Source organism: Panicum virgatum, chromosome 2N, assembly GCF_016808335.1.
Source record: "Panicum virgatum strain AP13 chromosome 2N, P.virgatum_v5, whole genome shotgun sequence".
Classification (NCBI taxonomy): Eukaryota; Viridiplantae; Streptophyta; class Magnoliopsida; order Poales; family Poaceae; genus Panicum; species Panicum virgatum.
In genome coordinates this window covers 59392881-59412129 of record NC_053146.1, presented here as the reverse complement: position 1 = coordinate 59412129, position 19249 = coordinate 59392881, and the positions used below count along the sequence as shown (strand labels likewise).

Here is a 19249-nt window from a genome sequence, read left to right as displayed (position 1 = left end):
AGCGGCCGACGCGCTGTCGTAGGCACACAGCTGGACGCTGGGTTGATGACGTCCTTTCCTTCTGCGGCCAGTTTCTGTTTCTGCCATTGGCTGGTTTGCCCCTCCGTGATCCGCTCGCAGGAGCAACTTCAGGAGGTTTCTATTTAGGTGACTAAATTTATATTTTAGTTATTTTGCTCGAATTTCTATCTCCAGCAGGGTTTTTATTTGGGTGATTAAAATGAGAGGGTGACTAAATTTCCTCTCCCACCCCCTCAATTTGGTCACCCTCTACTTAGGCTACTAAAAATAAGGCCCACCATTTTTTAATCTATTAAGTCGGTGCTGCTAGAGTAGAGACTACATTTTAAATGACTAAACTTGAAAAATGGATAACTAAAATGAATTTTAATCACTCAAATTTAGTCACTCCACCGGAGTTGCTCTGAATCTGCCCCACAACCGCTAATCCCCCAGGGCCCACCCGCAGCCTCACTGGGAAAATAGCCGTTGCGCGCCGGGCGCGTGCATCCGACCCACCCACCCTCACTAAAGCCTTGCCCCTTTGGCACAGTGTTCAAACCTCCCGACCGTTGGAGACCCCTACCCCTACCCCCACCTCCCCCCAACGTTCATCTCCCCGCCGCCAAGGCTCCCGATCCCTCCCAACAGCCGACGCTTCCCCTTCATCTTCTTCACTCGTGCTCCCCATCGCTTAATCGCGGAGAGAGAGAGAGAGTCTGATCCCCCAACCCTAGGCAGCGATTCCGCATACACCCATGGCGCCCGACACGGGGACGGCGGCGGCGATCGACGAGGCGTACGAGTTCTCCGCGCCGAGGTTCTTCGACTTCATCAACAAGGAGACGGAGGAGGCCGTCCGGGCCGCCGAGAGCTGGTTCGAGGCCGCCCGCAGCCACGCCCCCTCGCGTACGTACCCGCGATCAGCCCTGATCGATTGCCTTCTCCCTCCCTCCCCTCCCCACCCCCCCCCCCCCCCCCCCCCCCCCCCCCAGTTCCGCCTCCGCTTCAGCCCTGATTTCCCTCCTTGTTCCGGATTGCAGCGTTCAACCCCAGGATCAGGAAGTCGAGGGCGGAGGAGGCCAAGGTCGCGGTCTTTTGCGATCTCGCGGAAGCCGAGGAGCCGGCTCTGAAGGTAACAAAACAAAACGGGAGGAGATTGGGCGGTTCCGCCCCGATTTTGGCTATTCCATTCCGTTCTTCTCATCCGGTGATTTGCGTATTTGTAACTGTGCAGGAGGAGCCCGTGGAGGGGGTAGGAGGAGGCGTCGCCATCCAGGCAGCAGATTCTACTGTTGGGTATGCGCCGGAGACATCCCTTTCTGAAATTCATCTGCGATTCATCAGGGTAGCTAGTTAATTACTCTAATTCTTATTCCCCTCTTCTTCAGGAGTACGCAGGAGAAGAAGGACCCATCATTCGGATCTGTACGTGATTTTGCTTCCTGGTTCCCAGTGTTCTCTCTGCAGTTATCAGTAGCAGTTGTGCTCACATTTGAAGTTTTCTTCAGGTCACTGAGGGCTATCCTGGTGGGACGTGTGCCAGTGCTGGGAGCCAGCAGGAGGAGGGAAGGTATAACCTCTTCTGACTAAGAATTTGTGTCTCGTATTCATTTCGTGCTCTGCGATCAGCATATTGAACAAAGAACAAATTGTGCCCCCCTTGATTTGGCCAGTGCTTCATATTCCGAGGCAATGTCAGACTCACGGCCAGCTCAAGAAGAGAAAGACGAATCGCCCAAATCTTTCGAGTTCCTCCTTTGATCAATGCGCTTTGGGTGGAATTGTGATTTCTTAATGACTTCGTCACTTGCATGGCTTTAGCAGCAGATGGTGGTTCTGCCAGCACGCCTAAGCTGCAGAGGCCTCCTCCTCCTGCTGCTATCAAAGTTACACCCGCGATTTCAACATGTGCGAGATCCTCACTGAAGACTGCGGCACGCACGCCAAAGACGCAGGGGCTGTGCAAAGCAGGTCCTATGGGCTCGTCGATGAGCGTCAAGAGGAGCGTGGTCAAGTAAGAGTCAAGCTCACCTGTATATATTATGCAATCCTGAGATTGTTTCCGTGTCTGAGTCATTGGCTTTCAGGGGTGGTCATGATTTGGGCGTTGGAAAGGCAGCCACTGCTGCTGCCGAAATTGTGCAAGAAAACCAGGCAGTGAAGAGACAGAAGCTTGATGATGGAAGGATCAGACAGGTAAGGGAGTGAGATTGAAGATGGTTCTTGTAAAGTCCATGTCATTGTGATGTTGTAATAATTCATTTGTTGCTGTTGCTCTCAGATACTAAATGTCAAGACCAGGGTGCTGCCTCACAAGGGGAGAGCTGATTTATCAGGAAGTTCTGAAATGAGGAGGGCCTATGAGGATGTGCACTCTGCGAAGGTATCTGCAAAATTCCTCCCCTGCGAGGCTACCACTAAACTAGTAGTGTCACGAGCATTAAATTTGCTGATATGACAGTTTTTACGAAGAGAGAGGAGTGTCATCACCATGACACTCCTCTGGCTCGATTACCTAGTTCATGATCTTGTTAACTGTGTCGCTGACACTCCCATTGAGACTGACCTCGCCTTGCTTTATAGTTTTGTGGGGGATTGGATAGAGATAGCATTGAAGTGTGAGTGTGTGACATGTTCCCTTTTTGGTGAATCTGATAAAGGAACCCTTGGGTGTTTCGCAGGAAGTGAGTCCATATGTATCTGCAGCAGAATTGGTTAAGAAGTTTGAATCAGGGACCAGAAATCTGAGCATCACTAACAACAGATCTCTTTCTGTTGTGAGTATCACATCCCATTTCTGTCATTACTTTGTTATTGTACATGCATTGCAACTCCATTTTATTGTCTATATTTATTACAACTGGAATACTAAATCAAGAAAACAGCATTGATAATTAATTAAGGGAAGTGGCTTGACCTCCTGATTGCTTACGCGTTATGCAGGAGGATGCAGCATTACAGGGAAAGCCTAAGCTTGTGTTAACCAGACCAAAGGAACCCGAGCTTCAGACTTCCCACAGAGTCCGAGCAGTCAGAGTGAAGAGCACTGCAGAGCTAGAGGAGGAAATGCTGGCCAAGATCCCCAAGTTCAGGGCACGGCCATTCAACAAAAAGGTAAAGATTTCCTTACGTTTGAAAGAATATTGTCTTACTTTAAACTACATGCTGACTAGTTGAAAGAAGATTTGTCTAACTTCAACCGCATGCTGTGACTAGTTGCTGTTTTCTGCTTTCAGATAGCTGAAGCCCCATCATTCCCTCCGCTTCCAAGGAAAACTCCACAGGTCCCTGAATTCAATGTACGTATTCTATCATCATGGCAAATTTCATGAATAAAAGACACTCTTTTCATTGGATGATTATTTTGATTCTTTGCATCAACTATAGGAGTTCCATCTTATGACAATGGAGAGAGCAACACGATATGCGGACACCTGTTCAGAAATTTCATCCACGGATACTGTTAGGGTAAAGTTGCTACTTGTCCAGCTCTGCACCTCTGCCATATAAGGATGCAGTTATTATTCTTTTTACTGAGTTCAGCGCTTCAATCTTGCAGAGTCAAAGCAAGACACTCAAATTGACACAACCAAAGCCACCACAGCTACATACAGCAATGCGTGCTCGGCCTCCAAGGTTTGCTTTTGCCACATAGAAGCGATGATACTGTTTTAATTAGACATCGGCCTTTTTTCCAACAATGCTTGATTCTAACATCATCTTTCAACAGTGTGAAAAGTTCTCAGGAACTTGAAAAAGAAGAACTGGAGAAGGCCCCCAAGTTCAAGGCCAAGCCACTGAATAAAAAGGTACTGTACATTTCTTGGTAACATATAGATTTTGTTAGATAATGAATTTGGCTCTTCAGTTCTAGGCTTCATTCATTGCAGATTCTTGAGAGCAAGGGAGATATTGGTACGTTTGCCCACCCAAAGCCTCAAGTGACAGCTCCCAAGGAGTTCCATTTTTCTACCGATGCTCGCTTGGGCCCTCCTTCAGTCGCCGATTTATTCGATAAGGTTGTTATCTAAAGTCACATTGTGTATTAACGATTCGACTGTTTTCTGATAAAAACATTTTTCAAATCTTATTAGATTTTTTCCTGTTTTGCAGCTCTCTCTTCACTCTGATTGTTCTTCACACAGCAACAGGCAAGATGTGCCTAGACTCACCAGACCAAACCCTTTCAATCTTCACACAGAGGTTTGCCAAATATGAACTTTTGATTCAAAACACTCATGGCGTTTCTCTCATCATGTTTGCCGCAAAAATATAATATGCATCTTTTTCTGCAGGAAAGAGGTCACTTAAAAGAGAGACAGCTAGAAGCACAGCTCTTACAGAAGAAGATGGAGGAGGAAAAGGCCAGGGTTCACAAAGCTAACCCATACCCATACACCACAGACTATCCGGTGGTATGTGAAAATTTTACTACCAACATTTTCAGTTGCAGTTGCAGTCATCTTTCTGATTCATCTTGTCTAACAAAATCCATGTTCAGGTGCCACCGAAACCTGAACCAAAACCTTGTACAAGACCAGAAGGCTTTCAACTGGAGAGTTTAGTGCGGCATGAACTAGAGCTGCAAAGGCTGACGGAAGAGAGGGAGAGAACAGAGTGGGAAGAGGCTCAAAGGAGAATAGTCAAAGCTCAACCTATACTGAAAGAGTGAGTAGGACATGAAGCCATTTCTCCTAAGAATTCTTCCCTTTTTTGTGAGCGAGATTCATAAACAGCCTTTGTAATCTTGTCACAGGGATCCTATCCCGCTTCCAGAGAAAGAGCGGAAGCCTCTCACCGAAGTTCAACAGTTTGCATTGCATGTTGATGAGAGAGCAGTTCAGAGATCAGAGTTTGATAATATGGTCAGTCAATGTTCCATATGGATCTTCATTTTATTTAGTTATTTACTGGAGCATGGTGAAACAGCTCTTGTTGGCACCTGTGAAACAGCTCTTCAGACGTAAAAAAGTTTTACTTATGTTTTTGTGCGATGCAGATAAAAGAGAAGGAAAAGACTTACAAAAGGCTGAGAGAGGAGAATGAATTCGCACAAAAGGTACACATCTTTCTTGCTTCCCCGGTTGGTTCATTCTTCGAATCTGCTTTTGCTGATCGACTAATGGCAATCTATGTCTGAAGATTGAGGAAGAGAAGGCACTGAAGCAGCTGAGGAGATCCATGGTGCCGCACGCGCGGCCTCTCCCAAAGTTCGACAGACCGTTCCGACCGCAGAGGTGAGTAAAAACATTTAAACTTTGTCATCCACAGTGTATGTTCAACCTCATGAACTGAACTGTTGCTTCTTTCATAGGTCGACGAAGCAGGCGACCCGTCCGAAGTCCCCGCAGCTTCAGGTGGACGAGCGAGGCGCGAGGAGGCATGCCTTCATCAGATGATCACCCCATCTAAATTGCCCCATCACCCCCTCAAGCTCAGTCCGTAGTTGTAGTTGTGTAACTGTACCTCACTGCTTGTTGTTTTCTTCTTTCCTTGCCGACGATGTCCGGGCTACTACAATTCTTTCTCTGCGGAGAGCTGTAATAACTGTAATCTTGTCAGTCGAGACTCGAGACAGCTGACACAGTGTATGGTGTTCCTGTAGGTAGGAGGGCCAGATAGGATCGGCGATTGCCGTTCGTCTTGTAAATTGGTGTGTGTCGGTGCTGAGTCTGTGTATTGTGATCTCGATTACTAACTTATTATTGATTTTTGGTATCGTCACTGAACTCGCTTACATTGGTGGATCACAGAGTCACTAATGATCATATCTTCAGCTTATTAGCAAACTCCTATATCTATGCTGTCACTAATGGACACAAATCTGGACACAATCTGGACAGTCTTTTTTTCTAATAAAAAAAAGGACCCTACAAACTAGGCAGCATTTACATGAATCTCGCAGTGGATCGGTAAGTATAGCACAGTCACAGGCCTTCATATTAGGAGTTCAGACCCCTGCTGGCAAATGAATTTGACGTGCACACAACCAACGGGAGTTTTGCAGACGGAACAACGTAAGGAAAATGGCCCATTAGACTATTATTTTGTGATTTTTTTGAAGGACATTATTTTGTGATTTTGGTGATTGAGTAATAATGCAATTAATGGGACTAATGAGTTTGTCAAGTGAACAATTATAGATTCCAGAGATGAAGTAAAAAGGCCAAATAAAACAAAACAGGAAGAAAGAACTCAAAAAAATATTGAATTAAACGAGTTCTGCAGAAACAGTTGCACCGGTTGAACCAGTGACCAAGCATCAGTCTAACCGGTAGGCCTCGGATGCACCTGTGTCCTATCACTGGAGCAATCTGCAGTGCTGGTGCCAGAAAGTCAAGTGGCACCGGATCCACCGGTGGTGCCAAGTTGAAGCACCGGTGCAAGCACCATGCCATGCACCAGAGAGTATGTCAAGTGGACAGGACGAAATTCTTCAGCACCAGTTGAACCGACGGTGCATCGGAGCAAGCACCGGTGCAATGCCACATCAGCTGCAAGGGAAAGAAGTTGCACCGGATGAACCGGAGACCAGGCATCGGTCTAACCGGTGACAGCCACGTCAGCTGTTAGAAGGCCAACGGCTACTGACAGCCGTGAGTGACCGGTTGCACCGGTGCCCCCTCACCGGTCTATCCGGTGCCCTGCGCAGAAAAGACTCAACGGCTCTTAACGGTTCTATGGTTTTGGAGTCCTATATATATGCCATCCCCCGGCCATTTGAAGTTTGCTGGAGTTGCTACAAGCCTCAAACACACCCAAGAACATCTCCAAACCATTCAAGTGCTTATTGATCATATCTTTAGTCCTTAGCACACATTTGAGAGTGTTAGTGCTAGGTTAGCTCTTTAGAGAGTGAACAAGTAAGACTTTGTGCCTTTGTGCTGTGGTTCTCCTGTGAACCAAAGAAAATATCTTGGAGCGCTGGCCCCTTGGAGCTTTGTGGCTCGCCGGCAACGTCAACGACCCTCCGACTTGGTGTGGAGCGGCGTGGACGATCTTGTGCGGGGGACGCAGAGACCCCCATCTTTTGTGGAGAAGCTACTTGGTGGATTTCGATATCAAGGTGACCGTGATTGAGTTCACGGAAGAGACTTGATTGCCGAGAAACAATACTCTTAGTGAGTGCTTTAACAACGTGGATGTAGGTGTGTCTTTGTGGCTAATCGAACCACGGGATAAACACCCGCGTCAAGAGTTTGCTTCCTCATATTCCGCTCTTTACGTTTCCGCATTTCATACCAGCAATTTTTGTATGGCTTTACTTTTATAGAGTAGTTTCTTGATAGAAAAGGACATATGTTGCTAAATTCTTTTGGGATAGAAGTTTCATACTAAAACAACCTTAGTTGCACATATAAATAACATGTTTTAGTTTAATATTGTGCAATTGAATTAGAGCTATAAGTTAAAGTTTTAAAATTATCTAATTCATTCATCTTCCTCTTAGGCTAGAGCACCCGATCCGATCTTTCAAACACTGAACACACTGCCGACTTCTAAAGCATCATGTGCAAGCATTCCCATCGCCTTCACGCGTCGCCGTCCCTTTTTTTGGCCCTGAAAAATGCGATGGACTTGTTCAATTCTCTGCAGGTAGCGTGCGCGTACGATTTTTTTTTTTCAAACAACTTGACCAGGTTGGATGTAGGCCAATCACAACTTCACAAGTAAGGAATAGAAGGATTGGCGCGTGATTTCAGGTTGCAGAAATGTCAGCATTTGCTTCTTTCAGATGCCATGAGCATCCACTTCTTGGTTAAGTAGAAAAACGCTTTTCCACTGATGTTCACGAGTAGTGTCTGAACAGGTAATTCTTGACCGCAAAGCTGGCTACTTATCATCTTTTCTTTTTGAACAAAAGGCCTTTCGTTCCTTTTCCTCACGAGTTGATTGTTAAAATGTATTTTCTGAACGACTTCGGTTGCCTTGAGTTGATTAGCACCACGTGTTAGCATTTGACTTGTCCTTTGAAAATCGCTTTCCTAAAATCAGTATGCTTTATGGTAAAATACACTATCATTTTTTATCTAGTCACCACCTTTTTTTGCCTGAATAAATGGAGATGTTGTGGTCTGAGCCACAAGTGTCAGAAACAAACAGCTCCATCTCGTGTCATGGAATGCCCGGTGCAAAATATTATAGGTAAAGGATTAACGTGCCATGGCCAAGACCACTTCTTGGACGCAGAGTTTTATTTCAAGAGCCCACCTCTTGACGTGGGGTCCACGTTGCACAGAGTAGCTGCTAGTTATACTGAGTTATCTCCAACAAATTTTAGTCAATTTCAATAAAAAATGTATAGTGTTGACGCAATGTTTTATTTTCAGGGTCCGGCTCTTGATGCGAGCCCACATATGGGTCTAACCCCACTACTTTGGACAGAATAGCTGCCAATCATATTATATTATGTCCAACAAATTTAGTCAATCTTAATAGAAAATTTTGTGGTGTGAACACATGATTTTTTATTTTAAGGTGCTGCTCTTAACACGAAACCCGCATATATATATATATATATATATATATATATATATATATATATATATATATATATATATATATATATATATATATATATATTGTTATATTGTTTTGTACAAATTATTCCATTTCAACCCACTCCAATTCATATTTACATAGAACCTACTATGTCCCATCCTATTACGTAATACAACTTATTTTAATCCACCTAAATATGCCCCATATCAAAAGCCAACTCATAAAACGCATTTCAACCCGACTCGTTCGCAGGTTACGTGGAACTCCATATGCCAAATCGGGCACTACGTATTCGTGAGATCTGAAATCCGTTCTCATCTATCATCTTGCTTTTTGCAGGCGATCCTGCTGAGTGTGAATTGTGAAACATGGGAAGGCAGACGGCAGACGGCAGACGGCAGACGGCAGTGCTTTTTGCCCCTTTCGCTCTCTTGTCCCCACTCGACATGTCCGTGTCCCAATCTCAGCAGCCCCAACCTCGGGTCAACCGACGCTATCCAAGATCCAGGCGACCAGCCCGCCTCGCTCCTCCCCCAGCAGCCCCCACCAGGCCACCACCAACCCACCTCCTTCAATTATAAACCTATAAAAATATTATCATTGACCCCAAGCTGATCCAAGAAACGACCAGTTTTGGTGGGTGGGATCGAAGGAAGAAGTGATTGAGGGGGAATTGAATCCCAAGAAACCCATAGCTTCTTCTGCTACCTCAGGGCAGTAGCTCTGAATCTCGGGGCTATTGGGAAGGAGACCAATGGCTGGCAAGGAAATCTACCACAAGGTGAAGGACAAGGTAATAAGAAATGGAAGAGGAGGGGGTTGTTGCTTCTTTTGCTTATGGCATCCCTTTTCCCTGCTTATTGATTGTCTCCTGGTTTTGCTGTATGGAGAGTTAGGTTTATCATTGTTCCGTAAGCTTCCTTTTCTGGTCCTTGCACCAAGGTATGGGGTGCCGAGACTTGAGAGGGTCAACTGGCCGATTCATTAGATTTTCATGAGAAATTTCGGAGCGATGATGATCCAATTGCGGGACTCACTGGATTCCGGCAAATGAAAATCGTAGTAGCTGGGCCTTGATTCAACGAATCCTTAAGCCGTGCTTTGGATTCGGTGGTTTTAGGCATATCTTACATCGGTGTCATATAGTTTCACAACTTGAATGGTTGGATTGATGATATACTGTATTTATTGATGAGTTTTGAAGTAAAAAGAGGCAAAAAAATGTTTTGGTTCAGCCGCATCACCTAAAAGATTGAAATTGGCAATCTGCGTGAAGCTGGTTGTGTGTTAAAAAGAAGTTTGTTTTACGGGATATGATTTTGAGGGCTGGTGCTCTGGAATAAAGTGCAATCAAAATAACAGAAGGTTAGAAATAGAAGGTATAATTTTGTTGTAGCAAAGCTAGAAGGCTATAAAATTTGTGAAAATGTTGGAGTTCTGATTTGTGTTTCATCATTTTGTTAGTGGTTCAAGGAAAAATTTTCCTTGTACTGTTTGTAGCCAAAGTGAAATGAAAGCATAGAATGCAAGTCAGACAGAGCTTATCAATCTGTTGCCACTTGACCCTGATAGCAGACCACAACCTATTTTAGTCAAGCTACTTGGTACTGTTTGTATCTTTGCTTGTTTGTATGGATTTCCTACTTTGTTTGCATCATTTGGAACCTGTTTACCTACTATTTTATTTGGAGAACATTTGTCACACTGTGGTCCTGGTTATTTCCCAACTATTTTAAGAATTGTTAACAGTGGGTGATGGAGATAGTTAAGTTGACATGCTTGTGGGTGTGCCTAAGGATTTATTTTATCTTTGGCATGTAAAATATGTTCTCTGGAATCTGGATGCTACATCATGGCTATATATTGTTTGCAGTTTCCTCGAAACAAAGTCAATTCTATAGTTTACCAGAAACAAATAGGCCAGGATCAGAATGGACCGAATTGAATAAGAATTGGATATGTGGAATTACGAGTTTACGACTACAGCTAGGCTATGTGTACTCTGCTGGTATCATGTTTACATGTATGGGTTGGATGTCCGGAAGATGCTCGTTTTATGTGCTCTGCTTAATGTTGTGTTAATACAGTACAATATGATTGACATGGGAGTATGCATTTTTCTGGCAGGTCAAAGATGCTTTTAGTTCATCAGGACCAGAAACAGGGAAAGGCAAGACAAAGTTATCAGGCAAGCGAGTCGAGCATGGTTACCATCTAGTGAAGGGGAAATCAAATCATCCAATGGAGGACTATCTAGTGGCAGAGTACCGGCAAGTGGGTGAACATGATTTGGGTTTGTTTGCAATATTTGATGGTCACCTTGGACACACTGTTCCAGACTTTCTGCGGTCCCATCTTTTCGATAACATCTTGAGTGAGGTAATATTCCACTTCAGTTAACTTTTTTATCTTTCTAGACTCTTAATAATGTCATTCATATCTTCCATTTGCTAGAATTTTCAAATGATGTTAGTATTTATCCATTCTGTTTCAAGTGTTTGTATATGGTAGCTTCATACTTATGACCTATGTTGAGGGAATGAAGATAATGACTTAATGCAGCATGAATAATTTCTATCAGTGATGTGCCAAATGCTGATTGTTTTCTATTAAATGATAAAAAAGAGTGTTTAGTGTAGGTTGAAAATGTGTATATACTGGGAATGATCGTAGCTCTGCAACCTACAATTTTCATGCAACAGCCATATTAGGAGCAAGAAAGAAGATGACTTGATGTATAAATCATGTCTAAGTTGGTAGAGTGCAGTTTAAGTCACAGTTGTGCTGACTATTTTATTGAATGCTGCCTCCTCAGCCAGAATTCTTGAGTGACCCGAAAACTGCTATCCAAAAAGCATACCAACTTACCGATGAGAAAATATTGGAGAATGCATCAGAGTTGGGAAGAGGAGGATCCACAGCTGTTACTGCCATCTTAATAGGAAGTGACAAGTCCGTGAAGCTAGTGGTTGCAAATGTTGGGGATTCACGTGCAGTTATTAGCAAAAATGGTGTGGCAGAGCAGCTTTCAGTTGACCATGAACCAAACATGGAGCGACAAACGATCGAGAAAAAGGGTGGCTTCGTATCAAACCTACCAGGTGAATGATATCTCATTGTCATCGCCTTCCATTGAACTGTATGTTTAGTAAAACTTTTTCATCATGACTTGAGTTTCCTGATCAGATGTTTTCTGATGACTTACGGAATTCGTCCATTAACTGCTTGTGGATGTCACCTGTGCTGACCCAGCTAATAACAACTTCTTTCATGTTACAATGGCATGCGTATAATCTTGATCTGTAGAGTTCAATCTGAAACTTGTTTGCTTGCAGGTGATGTACCACGTGTTGATGGGCAGCTGGCTGTTGCGAGGGCATTTGGAGACCGGAGCTTGAAGAAGCACCTCAGCTCTGAACCATATGTAATTGACGAAACTATCACTGAAAATTCTGATTTTCTGATTCTAGCAAGCGATGGCTTATGGAAGGTAATGAATATGAATCTCACACAAATTGTTCCTGATGGATTTATTGGGTTAACCTGCAGCATGGTGTATTCTGCTAACTCTCCATATAACGTTGTATGCATGTACGCACATATGCATGAGAGATATAATTTGATTCTGGATGCAACTTATGTGGGCCTTGTATCAGCAACACTTGTCTTGAAATTAAGCCATTAAATTTGTTAAGCACGGAGACTGTGATTCGTCTAATTCTTCAGTAGCATTTTGCATTATGGATGAGTTGCTAAGTGCCTAAGTCACTTGATATTGTGCTTACCATTTCCAGTGATGATCATAACGCGAGAATGGCACATGTGCAGGTGATGTCAAACCAGGAGGCTGTGGATGAGATCAAGGACTTCAAGGACGCGCAGGCTGCCGCGAAGCACCTGACGGAGCAGGCCGTGAACCGGAAGAGCAAGGACGACATCTCTGTTATCGTCGTCAAGTTCCTGTGCTAGCACAATGTCAGGCTGATGGTCTCCCGATTGTATGTCAGTGTTAAAACAGTCTTATGTTGTCAGGCTGCGGACCTTCCAAATGGTGTTGGATATTGTGTTTAATCTTCTTTCGTTTTGGGGAGACCCCACAAAGGGGATCAAGGCTTGTAAGTTGTAACATATTGTTGTTGGTTAAAGGCTCCAAATAAAGCATGATATCATCAATCATTTCCTTGGTATTTGTTCATCTGATCGAGTCAGATTTTAAGGTCCTGTTTTCCATCAAAAAATAAGTAACTTCCTATCTAATCTTACTATTACTAATTGGAGGCTCCTTTGAAATCTCCACATGAAGCCACATAAGATCTTAGGTGGGCACTCTAAAAAAATAGAGAAATTCTATAAATTCTCATAAAAATCAGAAACATCTAGCCATCAATCTAACAACTCTAATTATAATAGCCATCAGATCTGTTACGTTTTCTTATAAATTACCCACCTCTACCATTATGAAAATAGACTAAAGCAACCCCTAAACATGTATCTAAATTACCCACCTATGCCATTATAAAAAAATCTAAAGTAACCCCCTAGTTTTCGTGTAAATTACCCACCTATGCCAATATAATACAAATAGCCCCCTAAATTTGCATATAAATTATTCAATTATATCATTATTAGAAGTTAAATTACTCCTAAATCTGAATTTAAATTATATAATTATAATAAAATAATAAAATATCAATATAAAAATCTAAATTACAATTTCTATCATTACTAATATTATTGTTTATATAAAAATATTACTCACGATATGTCACCATGTATTTATGTATGATGGAAGAGATAAAACTATCAATTTATAAACAAATAGTTCAACTAAATATATATATCGAATACATGTGGAGGTGGGATGCAAAATAAAATCTATTGTAACTAAATAATGATAAATATATATTTTAGAGTATGTGTTAGAATATTTAATTGATGAAAAAGAGCGTGAGATATATGATTATAATTATTAATCTCATTCTTATATTAATTTTAATTAGCTTGTGTGGGAGCACGGGTTGATAAGGCTAGTGTTCATCTAATTTTCTACTATGTGATTAAATCCCAAATTTTGATATTCAAAATAATATAAATTATAATTTGGTGGAGCATTACTCGCTCAAACAGGCCGGACAAATACCGGTTGCCTCCGGCGAAGCGACTGGCTGCTGTGTGGGCTCAAGCTCAACGCGAGTGGCCTTTTCCTGGGCCCGTTTTCCTTTCCCGGAACCGCAGGCTCAGCCCAACAAGCCACAGCCCGCTCCCGCTCTGGCGCCGCGCGGCTTAGCGGGGCGGCGGCGCAGGGCACGTTGTAAAACCCTAGAAAAAGAACTAGCCCTCGCTTCCTCCTCCCCCAAGTTTCCCCCGCGCCGGCGAAGCCGAAGCGAGACGGAGTTGGAGGATGCCGCGGACCACCGTGGTGGAGAGCCCCGGCTGCCTGCCGCTTCGAGCCCTCACCGCTGACATCCTTGGCCTCGTCAAAGGTTAGCCTACGGACCCTTCTCTCCTCCCCTCCGCTGCGTGCACGTCCTCTGCGCGCTACTGCTCCTTATCACTGACCCTACCCGTCTCCCGCTGGTCGCAGTCGTCGAGGCCCGCACGAATCCGGCGGGCGCCGCCAAGGTCGTTGAGACATGGGGCGAGCCTGACGCCTCCCGCGCCATCGTCGCTGCCTCCCTCGCCGACCGCGCAGCCGACCCCGTGAGCATCCCATTTCCCGCCTCCTTGCGGCGGAGGCTTTATCAGATTCACCGATCAAACAGGGCGTGCCTCTAATTTACTTTTGATGTCGCTCTTCTGCAGGTCTTGGCTGTTGCGAGGAAGAACGGCGTGGTGAGAAGCTGCTGCTCTGTGGAATTGAGATCTCATTGCTTGCAATGTCCCTCTTGGTGTATGATTTCGATGATTTCCTGTAGGTTGAGTTGCTGAATCCCCTGAATGGGGATGCTCTGGCTGCTGTCAAGACCGTGGGACCAGCTCTAGATGATGGTAGCGCTGAAGGTGATCCCCTTGTCGCTCTGCACCTTTTCACAAGACAGGCTTCAGACTCAATGTAATTTTTCATCCTGATATCATCTTTTATTCACTCTAGATTTCTAGTATTGTGCTGCTCTACTTGCTTGATTACAAATACTTTGCAAAATTCACGGACCATTGTGTTTGTGGTGACCAATTTGTTTCATCCAATTGTGGATAACAGGTTAGGCACATTTATTGCCTGCACGGACAAGGGGAAAGCTTCAATGAGGTCCATCATGAAAGAAAATGCAGCTTCAGGCTCGGATACTGAGCCGTCAACCATGTGGGATGTGTGCAGTAGTGGTAATGTGGAATTTTTCTCAGTGGATCATGGTGAAAGCTATGCAATGTTTGGAGGGTGAGTTTAAATAACGTCAAATGGAGTAATCTGCTTTAGTTCAAAAATTCTATTTGTGACATGAAATTCTGTTTGCAATTATAAGTTCCAGAAAATAACAGTTCCTTTTTGTTGTAGGAAAGGTATAGAAGTGAACTTGTGGGATATTGCATCTTGTAGTAAGACATGGTCTGCTAAATCTGTAAGCACTCATTGACTTTGTTAATCTCTCTGATATTAATGCAGCAAACCTTTAGTTTGTTGAATGGTTCTCTTTCTTTGTTTCATATGAAGCCCCGAGCTAATAGTCTTGGTATATTCACCCGGCCTTGGTTCACTGCTGGAACCTTCTTGTTCAAGGATGATCATCGTAAAATTGTAGCATGCACAAATAATCATCAGGTAATCTAAGCTTGATGCCTATCTCTTGGTATGCCAGGAAAAATTTGTGGCAGAGTGAACATGTTTTGATTGAATAGCTGATCATGTGCCTGAATTAGAAGGATGTTTGTTAACTTCTAAGTTCATGACTTCATGTGTGTCGGTTTAGGTGCATGCTATTTTTCCAATATCTAATATGCCAGGCCCAAAACTTGCTCAAAGCCATACCCCAAATGGACAGGCCTACAAACAGCTACCATCCTGCTTATACTTTGATACTTTCTTTGCATAAAGTTATCAACCTGGCTCCATGTTTTGTACGAAATGGCATTATATGATAGTATTACTTGCATTAAAGCTTCCAATGTGGTGGGACTATCCTTCACAAAACACTTGGCTGCTCGGGCACCTATTAACAGACGGTTGTACCATTGTAGGTTATAGACTAAAAGACAATTTGTTGCAATTATGTCATTGAAGGGCAGGTTTGGTGCAGTTGGTGAGAAGCTCACCCACCGAGCACCAGGTCCTGGGTTCGAAGCAGCCTCCCCGCATATTTGCGGGGGTAAGGCTAGCTTCGGTACCGCTTCCCCAGAACCCCACTCAAGTGGGAGCCGCCTGGCACTGGGTCTGCCCTTTTTATGTCATTGCAGTCTTGTAGGCAGTAGATTAGCAAGGCATGCTCTAATAAGGAAATTGGTATCTCCAGTTCTCCATATTTTTTTAATGCAATTATGATGATACTGGACACATTATGCAAATGGTGTTTAACTTTGTCAGGTTCGCTTATATGATACTGCATTGCAAAGACGACCTGCAGTCTCTGTTGACTTTAGGGAGGCACCAATCAAGGCAGTTGCTGCTGATCCTAATGGACATGATGTCTATATCGGTACAGGAACAGGGGACCTTGCTTCCTTTGACATGAGAACAGGTATCATAAGCTGCTATATGCTATCTTCTGCATACACACAGAATTGAAAACTTGATCATATCTTCTTTCTTTAGAATGTTATGTTAGTTTTAGTTTCTTTTTTTTTGCAACTTGCTTTCGATGGTTTGAATTGAAATGCGCCTTCTGTTCCACTGTTCCTACATGTGTTCTGGTCGACTTATTTGTTTGTTATCTCAGTTAACTAATACTATGCAGCTAAGGTGCTCTATTGCAACTAAACCAATACTGAACTACAAGTCTAGTGATACATATTGTGGGCAGGCGGGAAATGGATTATTGTTTGTCAAACTGTTTTTCAGATGGTAGTTCCAGTATAGAAATTATCAGCAATATGTTATCTGTAACAGGAACTCAGGAAGGAATTTTCTTGATACATGTTTTCATATGTCCATATGTTTGTGTTGTTAAAATAATCATATGTGCAAGCTATAATGAACTACTAATTGACAGCTTTATTATCAGTATCATTTCCTTTTTCTTTGTTACTGGAACTGCAAAATCAACATTTCCCCCCTTTTCAGGAAAATTGCTGGGATGCTATATTGGCAAATGCAGTGGAAGTATTAGATCAATTGTTAGGCATCCGGAGCTACCTTTGATAGCATCTTGTGGTGGGGCTACCTCCAGAGAGGCTCGTTTCTGTCCATTGGGGGATGTTTTGGTTTCACTTAGCATTCTGGATAGCTTCTGTTACAAATTAAAACATCAACTTTCAGAATTCTCGATAACTCAGGATATTGTTCATCTTTGTAGGATTGGATAGCTACTTACGTATCTGGGACACAAACACAAGACAGTTGCTTTCTGCGGTAAGAACTGCTTTCGTCAGCGCTCCTAGTCTGAATCAGGCATGGAGTGTCTGAACCGAACTGCTCGCTGAGCAGACCCCCTCTCTCCCCCTCCTTCTGCTCCTGTCTCTGTGAACTGTATTTCCGTTTCATGAATGGAAATGGGGTGATCCTCGTCTCGAAAAAAGAACTGCTTTCGTAAAATTCAAGTACATCTTGGAGTTATTTTTTCTTTACTGCACTGAACTAATTTTGGGCCTCATGACTTGTTTGTAGTGCATGTTGAGCTATTTCTATGGTTAACTTGTCTCATTTTTTCTTGTGCAGGTCTTTCTGAAGCAGCATCTTACAACTGTGGTTATTGATTCACATTTTTCTGTGGAAGGTTAATCTATTCTCAACAGTTGCAACTGCTCCCAAATGTTTGATATTCATTGTGTTTCTTAATCCCTCCATCCCAAAGAGTGCACTTCTATTTTTGTCCTAAGACAAAATATCTTAAGTTTGATTTGGGTTTGTAGAGATGAGTATCAACATTTATGACACCAAATATGTATACTAGGAAAACATATTTTATGATGAATCTAGTGATACTTATTTGGCATCATAAATATTAGTACTCTTTTGTATAAACTTGGTCAAACTTTTGATGGTTGACTTAGGACAAAGCTAAAAATGCCTCTTTATGAGTTAAAGGGAGTAGTTTTGATGAAGTTTAACATTAGGCAATGTTAATCCTGGACAATAGTGGTTATGAGAGCGGTACTTTATTTTTCTTATCATTAGAATAATAAAACCCATAGACCTGAATAATTCATCAAATTGCATTTCCTTCAAGGACATCTGGGTGGTCATATGCTAACACTGTTATGCTCCAGAGCCTGTAGAGACAAACTCCAAGCAACCGGAGGTTTTGGTGGAGGCTGAGGCTGAAGTCCTAAAAGAAAAGAAGAAGAGTAAAATAATTGAAGAGGATGAGGCTGAGGCTGAGGCTGAAGTCCAAAACGAAAAGAAGAAAAAGAAGAGTAAAACAGTTGAAGAGGATGAGGCTGAAGTCTGGAAAGAAAAGAAGAAAAAGAAGAGTAAAACAGTTGAAAAGGCTGAGGCTGAAGTCCGGAAAGAAAAGAAGAAAAAGAAGAGAGGAACAATTGAACACGATGAGGAGGAAGATGGAGTGGTTGACGGTAACAATAGTGATGATGAAATGTATGCCAGGAAAGAAAAGAAGAAGAATAGTAGAACTGAAGACGATGAGGAGCGAGACAGTGATAGTGTACTGTGCACTACCAAGAGAAGAAAATCTGGACAGAGAAGCAAATGCGTGAAGAAGAAAAAGAGCAAGAAACAGCATATCTCCTAGGAGTCTACAAGTATCTTTGGTCTTATACCTGCCTGTCACTTGATTTTGTAAAATCATGCGTTTTTTGAGATGGTAGTTTATTCAAAATATAATTTAGTGACCCCACTTAAACTCTGCGAGATTACTGATTTATTCAAAAAATAGCTCTCCAAAATTTTGATATTTAGGAGTCTTAAACGAAGATTACTGATTAAACCTATTTCATAACCTCTAACCTCTAGTCTATTTTGCGAGACGAATCTAATGGGCATATTTAATCTATGATTAATCATCAGCTAATTATGAATTAATATACCTTGTTACATTCGTCTTGCGACTACAAGTAGTTTTGTACATAGATTTTATTAGAACTTCTTTTTGACCATCCAATTATTAGCTGAGTTTGATTTTAGCCATGCAACTCTAAAACCACATATTTTGGACCATCGAACTATCAAAGTTGGTCGTATTTGACCATTCGGCTGTTTTGAAAGGTGGTTTCCGACGTGGATGGCACGTGGCAGTGGAACCCACATGTCAGCCCTCCTGTCTCCTCTCCCTCTCTTCTCTCCACTCCCTCTCCTCTCACCATGCGCCGGCCGTCGCCCTTCCTACGCATCCGCCGTCGGGATCCAGCCTACTCCTTCGCCGCCGACCGCAAACTCGAATCGGTTGGCCAGTGTAGAAACAGGGAGGGGAGGGCGGCGACATGGAGGAGGCTGAGGAGGGAGGGAGTCAGCCATGGATGCAGCGGCTGCTCCACCCCTACTTCGTCCCCTGCTCGTCGGAGAGAATAGAGTAGGAGGGGCCGTCGCCTGCCTCGGTCGCCGCCGGGGTTATCTCTCCAGAGCGTGCTTGAGCAGGATCGCTGGAGCGACGGGCGGTGCGAGAAGAAGACCGGCGGATTGGCGATGCGAGGGTCCAGC

At 43.3% G+C, this 19249-nt stretch overlaps 2 protein-coding genes and 1 pseudogene across 3 annotated transcripts; all 3 read left to right on the top strand.

The window, feature by feature from the left end:
* Positions 1-587: 587 nt before the first annotated feature.
* Positions 588-5735, top strand: LOC120661446 (annotated as a pseudogene). The gene is made up of 23 exons (XR_005669905.1): positions 588-909; positions 1044-1135; positions 1238-1299; positions 1392-1428; positions 1512-1573; positions 1677-1786; positions 1831-2017; positions 2091-2199; positions 2285-2386; positions 2685-2780; positions 2947-3117; positions 3240-3302; positions 3391-3471; positions 3563-3639; positions 3734-3812; positions 3894-4022; positions 4117-4206; positions 4299-4418; positions 4505-4671; positions 4760-4868; positions 5003-5062; positions 5146-5240; positions 5318-5735. The product of XR_005669905.1 is annotated as a protein TPX2-like (transcript).
* Positions 5736-8953: 3218 nt separating this feature from the next.
* LOC120661445 (probable protein phosphatase 2C 62) lies at positions 8954-12692 on the top strand. The gene is made up of 5 exons (XM_039940311.1): positions 8954-9298; positions 10633-10884; positions 11321-11606; positions 11841-11995; positions 12334-12692. The coding sequence occupies exons 1-5, from the start codon at positions 9260-9262 to the stop codon at positions 12472-12474; spliced, it is 873 nt and encodes a 290-aa protein (XP_039796245.1). The 5' UTR covers positions 8954-9259; the 3' UTR covers positions 12475-12692.
* Positions 12693-13816: 1124 nt separating this feature from the next.
* Positions 13817-18521, top strand: LOC120661444 (WD repeat-containing protein 74-like). Its single transcript, XM_039940309.1, has 12 exons — positions 13817-13988; positions 14090-14205; positions 14308-14337; positions 14421-14557; positions 14705-14881; positions 14999-15062; positions 15155-15262; positions 16022-16175; positions 16718-16807; positions 16950-17005; positions 17312-17369; positions 17863-18521. The coding sequence occupies exons 1-12, from the start codon at positions 13907-13909 to the stop codon at positions 18342-18344; spliced, it is 1554 nt and encodes a 517-aa protein (XP_039796243.1). The 5' UTR covers positions 13817-13906; the 3' UTR covers positions 18345-18521.
* The last annotated feature ends 728 nt before the right edge of the window (positions 18522-19249 follow it).

Excerpts from the sequence above, each read along its gene's own strand:
- LOC120661445 (XM_039940311.1), top strand. The coding sequence starts at position 9,260 with ATGGCTGGCAAGGAAATCTACCACAAGGTGAAGGACAAG. Across the intron at positions 9,299-10,632 it reads ACCACAAGGTGAAGGACAAG|GTCAAAGATGCTTTTAGTTC; the intron begins GTAATAAGAAAT and ends TTTTTCTGGCAG. Across the intron at positions 11,996-12,333 it reads CAAGCGATGGCTTATGGAAG|GTGATGTCAAACCAGGAGGC; the intron begins GTAATGAATATG and ends GCACATGTGCAG.
- LOC120661444 (XM_039940309.1), top strand. The coding sequence starts at position 13,907 with ATGCCGCGGACCACCGTGGTGGAGAGCCCCGGCTGCCTGCCGCTTCGA. Across the intron at positions 13,989-14,089 it reads CATCCTTGGCCTCGTCAAAG|TCGTCGAGGCCCGCACGAAT; the intron begins GTTAGCCTACGG and ends CGCTGGTCGCAG. Across the intron at positions 17,370-17,862 it reads TTCACATTTTTCTGTGGAAG|AGCCTGTAGAGACAAACTCC; the intron begins GTTAATCTATTC and ends GTTATGCTCCAG.